This window comes from Pectinophora gossypiella, chromosome 4 (assembly GCF_024362695.1).
Source record: "Pectinophora gossypiella chromosome 4, ilPecGoss1.1, whole genome shotgun sequence".
Taxonomy (NCBI): Eukaryota; Metazoa; Arthropoda; class Insecta; order Lepidoptera; family Gelechiidae; genus Pectinophora; species Pectinophora gossypiella.
In genome coordinates, this window is record NC_065407.1 from 14,334,551 (window position 1) to 14,342,471 (window position 7,921).

Below are 7,921 nucleotides of genomic sequence, written 5' to 3' on the forward strand. Positions count from 1 at the left end.
CCGCGGCGAATCTTGTCACAAGCAACGGCGAGTAACGATACTGTACAAGCGATATTGATATATTTGAACAGCCATAACATATTAATTTGAGGGAAGGAACTTACACTATCTACATAACTTAATGTGTACGGTCCTTGGTCCAGAGGTTTGAGCGTTGGTCTCACGTTCCGGAGGTCCCGGGTTCAAATCCTGGTTGGGACATATCACAAAAATCACTTTGTGATCCCTATTTTGGTTAGGACGTTACAGGCTGATCACCTGATTGTCCGAAAGTAAGATGATCCGTGCTTCGGAAGGCACGTTAAGCTGTTGATCCCGGTTATTTCTTACTGATGTAAGTAAGTAGTAGTACATGAGCCATGTCAGGGGCTTATGGCGGCGCAATAGTAACCCTGACACCAGGCTTGATGGGGTTGCTAATCCTCCTCACAATGCACACGATAAAAGAAGAATGTATACGAATTTACAACACGGTTCGGAATTTTTTTTACAAAAACTCCTTAGTGAATGTAAGTCTATACAATCGTTTTTTTTTCACTTATACAGAACAAATTCGTAAGCTTACCCATAAAGCATTACATTTCTCGAAAACTCGTAAGACTATTTGGTACAGAAATCGGCAAAGCGTCGATATTGGGATGAATAAATTTTGTTTACAGCACCGAAGAGGCTATAAGCACTTGAAAAATGGCGCCGGGATGGAGTAATGTCGTTGTGTTGCCCGACATTGAGTCTATTTCGGACATATTGGCTCAGATTACTTTGAATAAATGGTTTTTGGACTGTTTAAACGTTATGGAAAGCGTTAAGCATTATATACGGAAGAAGAGAAAGCTCCACGTTGTATTTTATATGAAAAACAAAGTAAACGAAACGAATGACCTTGGGCGTTTGATTCAACTTTTGCACGCCATCTATCGAATGACGAAATGGGATTTCTCCTGATTCTAAATACGTGTATTTTGATAGTTTTTCTTCACATATCGCTTCACATAGCACTTTTTCACACGGCACAGTATTCGTAGACGATGAAATACTTCTCTAGTTACCTATTTAAGTAGTTAATCGCTACATGAGCCATGTCAGGGGCTTTTGCGGGTCAATAGTACCTAACCCTGACACCAGGGTTGTTAAGGTCGGTCATTGATCTCACAATCGACACGAGAGAAGAAGACTTGTTAATCTTCTTATTCTATCTAACATACACTCATAAACTCACGTCCGTTATCACTAATGTGGCGGGCAGAGCCACAAATAATCAAATACAAGCTATAGTGGCTACTGTTGATATGATGTCAAAAAAGTAAAAAAACCGGTCAAGTGCGCGTCTGAGTCACGCGCCGAGGGTTCCGCACTAATTGCATTCTGGTCATTATCAGACCCTGAATGCCAACCACCAACAACCACCTAGCACCAGAGTGCTCAAAAATACAAATCAAGCAAGTCCAAACTCGCGGGTCTGGACTAGGTAATAAGGGTTCCGTTTTTTCTTTTGAATCTTTAGTTGTAACGTGAGTTTAAAAACTGCAATTTAATTGTTTAAGTAAATATTTAAAGACCTGATTATAAGCCATCTTGCGTTTACGCGCTTAGAGTTTCGGTTTCATCTTCGTCAAAAGTTCGTTACGCATAATCGAACGTGTGAAAACGTTTGTGTGACTACGCTTATACAACGCCATATATTGGATTCCACATAAACATAACGTAACGTAATATCACGTCAGTATCCCCGGATGGATAGGCAGAAATGTATAGCACACAGACTCCTCGCCAGCTATGTTTAAATTCCATGTTATAGCGAGCTTGTTGCCATTAATCGGCATAGATCCTGGAAACCACGTCTTATCAATTATCAAACATGAATTGAGACTAATAAAGTCAAAATTCATACAAACGAGGTCTTAAATCCAATCCATAGAGGAACGGTATTGTGAGAGGAACGGGATCTTGTGTAAAATGTTTATTTATTGTATCTGACATGCAAAAAATAAACCATAAATAAATACCTAAATAAAACCGGGGCGGTATCTAAGAGCGTCCCGGTCCGGAACTTAGACACTACACACAGATTTAAACATACATTACATAAACAGCTAAAATTCATCCCGCTGCTAGTCACAGGCCTCCACTCGATCATCCAGAAGGCAGCATCCCTCTTGCTGCTCCCGTCCCAGCACCAACGGTTTAACGTGCCCTCCGAAGCACGGAATCATCTAATTTTTTTTCGCACAATCAGGTGATGTATGCCTGTTATGTCCTTACTGAACAAAGGACAGTCTCATAAAGTGATTTCGACATTGATAGAGATATCAGAAATAGAACCCGGACCTCCAGATCGTGAGCACAATGGTCTTACCACTAGACTAAGGAGGCTGTTGAATATTATGGATATGCATGTTCGAGAAAATTTGGTGGCCGGTATAGAAAGGCAAATCATAAACTGCCGGCATATCGTGATCTGCCTAGGCAAATCTTGATCAGCCTAGAGGGGTTAAAAACGCCTCATCACAGCAATTCACCTAAAAACAATAATGCTATTCGACATTTGTTTGCATTGCGCACTAACTTTGATATGCGCAAATCGAATTACAATATTGCTTTATTAGACGAATTACTTCTGTTGAAAACATATAAATATATTTAAGATTTGTATTTTAAATATGGAAACACTTTTGTAATTACATTCATTCGCGGAGCTTTCGTTCTTCCTTTCTCTCAATACAACACAAGACAAGACGCTGCTGTTTTATTTCATTAAATAAATTTCACCGTCCCGACACCCAAGGATTTCTTCATGGTCCTTCGAGCAACGTGAGCATAGTGTGCAGCTCATCTACAGGTGTTTGCGGCCAAAACGGTGCGACGGATCAGCACGATTTTTGCGTCAGAAGTTACGTCGGGCAAGTTTGTGAGTCCATTCCTGATTCCAGTCGCCATTATTCCTGAGCAACGCGGTAAGATTGTACTTCATTCATTCACTCAATCATCGTTGCCGCGGCGGAAGGACACACCGACGTCGAAGTGTTCAAAACCGGAGAAAGCAATCTTCATCTGCGTGTAACCGGATTTACAAAGAAGAACTTCAATAGTGTTCGTTTATTTGTAACGATTTTATTTCGTCAAACGCGCCGAAGACAAAGGACAACGCAATACAAATAATATTGCTATCTCACTCACTCATAGCATATTACGGAACATTAATATTGCTACAAAAAACGCGATGTTCGGAGTGAAGTGAGCGATTTTTAGCAATCAACGTTGTCGTTCAATACAATCGATCTCGATCCCAATCTTAACAGGAATTGTATTGCATCATCTTTTTACCACGTTTTCGTATACCGAGCGATCATATTTTTTTTCAGCAAAAGTGAATTTAAACAATTCAGTACTTGTTTATATAATTAGTCAGCAAGATGGCAAGCGACAATGAGCTATTTAACAGGCGGAAATATGTGAAAGGCTCGATGACGCGCCTACGCAACTCGCTAACGTCGGAATTCCTCGCGTCCGCATCCGAACAAATGTTACGCACGAAGCAAGAACATGCCCAGTCCATCTTCAAGGAGTATATAGACCTGACTGTTCAGGTCAACGACGACCATGATCCCACTCCTGTTGAAGAGGCGTACTTTGTGTGTATGGACTTACTGCGCACTACTTTGCAGTCAAGATTCGGGACGACGGCGGCGGCGGCAAAGCCAAGTGGCGGTTCTAATAACGTCACGTCTAAGTTAAAACTCCCTGATATTCAAATTCCACCATTCGACGGCAAGTACCTAGAATACAAACCATTCATCGAATTGTTTACGGCGCTTGTGCATAACGATTCTAACATTGTTGACATTCAAAAGTTTGTGTATTTACGTGGTTTTCTAAAAGGAGAAGCCTTCGATCTTATTAATAATTTACCAATACAAGGCTCAAGTTACAGTGAAGCATTGACAATCCTGCGTGATCGATATGATAATAGTCACAAAATTGTATTTGAACATATATCCAAGTTATTGGATCTTGCCTCGATACCCAGGCCAAATGTAACCATGTTACGTAATTTAATTTCTGTTGCAAAACAGCATGTAGCAGCTCTAAAAAATTTAAATGAACCCGTTGACAAATGGGACAGCATACTTGTATGCATTCTATCTCGCAAACTCGACCCAGTCACTAATAGAGCTTACTGTTTGGATAGGAACTCATCTCAATCCCCAACTTTTACAGATTTCATAAAATATCTTGAAACAAGAGCTCTAGCTCTCGAAAACTCGAGCAACAATGATGTCATCGGCGCTAGGAAAGTACAAGCTACTGCTGCAGTAACAAATAATCATGTAGCTAAGTGCTATTACTGTGGTAAGTCAGATCACAAAATATTTTCATGCCCCAAGTTTTTGCTTGCATCGATTGCAGAACGTGTTGAATGTATAAAAGCTAAAAAGCTATGCAAAACCTGCTTAAACAGCCATACAGGGAAATGTCGCTTTCATTTTAAATGCACTCACTGCAAGCAAAATCACAACACGCTCTTGCATGATGGAAATGAAACATCATCATCTAGTACTGAGGGTGGGGTAACGTTGCTGTCAGGCTTAAATGACAACAACCAAGTTTTGTTACCTACTGCCAAAGTAAAAATATTAACTAAAAATGGGCAGGAATTGATAGTCAAGGCTTTATTAGACTCTGGCAGTCAGTCATCTTTCATTACAACTAAATTAGCTAATCTAATTGGGAGAAATCTACTAGCTACAAACACAGAGGTTTCTGGCATTGCTAAAACTGGAAAGAAAATACAAAGTTCCTTGCAAGTGGACATATTTTCATGTGCTTATCCCTATAAAGTTAATACTAACTGCCTAGTGGTGGACAAAATAACTACTAACTTGCCACAAAACAGTTTTGACCTGTCACTTATTAACATTCCAAAAAATTTATTACTAGCCGATGACACATTCAATAAAACAAGCGAGATAGACATTTTATTAGCTGCTGACATCTTTTTTCAGGCGTTGCTGCCCCAGCTTGAGGACCAGCACAATGAGCTCAGCGATCCCGCGACACCCCGACTCGTTCACACGCAGTTTGGTTATTTGGTTGCAGGAAAAGTCCCCGTACAGTCTCCCCATGAACTTCAGAGTACCCCTGTTTCTTTGTTTTGTCAAGAATGTAAAACAGACTTAAATTCTAATGTTATTCAGTTCTGGAAATCTGAGGCTGTACCAGAAATATATCCTGAGCACCCCACGTCTGAACAAAAATATTGTGAGGAATATTTTAATGAAACGCTTCAACTTGTTGACAATAAATTTGAAGTCTCAATGCCCTTAAAGATTCCAATTTACGATGTAAACAATACTTTAGGGAATTCTCTAGTTCTCGCTATGCGCAGATTTTTGAATTTAGAGAAAAGGCTCCATAAAGATGAAGCTTTGTTCAAAGAATATCAAAGTTTTATTCATGAATACATAGACCTTGGCCATGCCAGCTATGTCGATATTTCTAGTTACGATTTTAACAAAGATGCGGTATACTTTATGCCACATCACCCTGTCATACGTGAAAATGCAGTTAGTACTCGTTTACGTACAGTATTTGACGGATCTATGAAAACAACAAATAAAATTTCTCTGAATGATATTATGTTGAATGGCCCTGTGGTCCAAAACGAATTATTCGACACTCTATTGTTGTTCAGATTAAATAAATATTTTTTCGCTTGCGATATTAGGCGTATGTTTAGAAATGTTTTAATAGAAAAAAGTCAGAGGTCACTCCAAAATATATTATGGAGAGATGACCCCCATGAATCCATAAAATGTTTACAATTAAACACTATTACTTATGGCTTAAAAAACTCATCTTTTTTAGCAACAAGGTGCTTAAATGAGTTAGCTTATAGATTTAAAAATGAATATCCTTTGGCTGTCCCAGTAATTCTAAATGCAACATATGTTGATGACATATTGTATACTCATAATGATTTAAATGTAATAATAGAAACAAAAAGTCAACTTTCACAATTGTTATCTAAAGGTAGTTTCTTCTTGCATAAATGGTCAGCCAACGATTCCAGTATTTTACAGGATATTCCGAAGGAACAGAGGTATTCTGGAGAAATTAACATGCAAAAAGATGTTAAAACGTTAGGGTTGAATTTTGACGTCAATTCAGACACTTTTAAATTTTCCCCCCCGCCTAAGCAATCTGTCAAGACCAAAAGAGAAATCTTAAGTTTTATCAGTAAATTTTATGACCCTCTTGGACTGATTGGACCAATCTTTGTGCAAGCCAAACATATTATGCAAAAGCTATGGCTGTCCAAAACAGACTGGGATTCTATTCCTCCGCCAGCATTAAATAATAAATGGCAATCACTTTATAATGACTTAACTAACATGTCAAGTATTCATATTGAAAGGAATACAATGTGTAAAAGTGAACATCAAACATTTCAATTAATAGGATTTTCAGACGCATCCAATGTGGCATATGGTTGTGCAATTTATGTGAGAACTATTGACATGCAAGGTAAAGTTCAAATGTCACTATTATGCTCTAAGTCACGCATAAATCCCATTGCACCTAAACAGTTAACCATCCCACGTTTAGAATTAAACGCTGCGCTTTTACTTGCCAAGTTAGCTTCAAAAGTATACAATACTATTAGTCAGAAACAGATAGTAAATGAAGTTCACCTTTACACAGATTCACAAGTCGTATTGGCGTGGTTGAAGACCGATCCAATCAAATTAAAATCTTATATTGCGAATAGAACAAAATTAATTACTGAATGTACTAATAACTTTAATTGGTCCTATATACAGACAGATAAAAATCCTGCAGATTGCTTGAGCAGAGGAACAAGTCCCTGCGACTTACCAAATCACCACTTATGGTGGTCAGGGCCTAAGGAAATGTCAGATTGTAATTATAAATTTAAAAATTGTACTTACCAATTACCCGAGGACATTCCTGAAATTAAATGTTCACAGAACGAGGCGGTCTGTGCGGCGGTATCGCTGAGCTCAAATGGGTCGTCATTCCTTGATAATTTTATTCACAAATATTCTGATATTAACAGAATGAAACGTGTACTTGCATATGTCATTAGATTTGTAATAATTCTAAACCTAACTCGGCCAAAATTAAAGAAAACTTTGTTTCCTTTGCTGAGACTAACAATGCATTATCTCTGCTTATAAAGCACGAACAGCTCAAGTATTTTTCTAAAGATTTAAATGCTTTGCAAAACGGTATGCAAGTACAAGCTTCTTTAAGAGGGCTTAACCCGTTTATAGATGCTCACGGTCTTCTCCGGGTAGGAGGTAGACTGCAACATTCTGGTTTGCCATATAACCAAATGCATCAAATTATATTACCTAGGCAATCTCTAATTACTCGTATGATAATTGAAAATGAACATAACAAGCTTTTGCACGCAAGTCAAAAATTAATTTTGTCTAGTTTAAACCAACGTTATTGGATTGTCAATGCTTTACGCTTAATTAAGAGTGTAATATTTAAATGTATTACAGAATAGACCAAAATGGAAAGATAACATGCCAAATGTAAAGATAGGCGATCTTGTCATTCTGAAAGAATTGGACACACCCCCCATGACGTGGCCAATGGCTAGAGTCACAAAGGTATTTCCAGGTAGTGATGGAAAAATAAGAGCCATGGAAGTTAAAAAAGCAAATGGTAATTATCACAAAACTTCTATAACTAAAGTTTGCATATTGCCTTTAAATTAAATACCTAACAATTTAAGTAAGTTGTTATCAGGCTCAGTCTAACTACCTATTATTATTATTACCTGTGTATAAGGTTGTCCAGTTCTCGTAGGCCTAGATGCTTCTCAGGTAACCTAATTGTGCCTGAGAGGATGCCAAGAGACTTAGGCTAAGTTAATTAATAAGTTTAA

At 38.2% G+C, this 7,921-nt stretch overlaps 1 protein-coding gene across 1 annotated transcript; it reads left to right on the plus strand.

The window, feature by feature from the left end:
• Window positions 1–2,720: 2,720 nt before the first annotated feature.
• On the plus strand, window positions 2,721–5,142 carry LOC126382395 (uncharacterized). The gene is made up of 2 exons (XM_050032239.1): window positions 2,721–4,350; window positions 5,004–5,142. Exons 1-2 carry the CDS (start codon window positions 3,414–3,416, stop codon window positions 5,021–5,023), a joined length of 957 nt encoding a protein of 318 aa, XP_049888196.1. The 5' UTR covers window positions 2,721–3,413; the 3' UTR covers window positions 5,024–5,142.
• The last annotated feature ends 2,779 nt before the right edge of the window (window positions 5,143–7,921 follow it).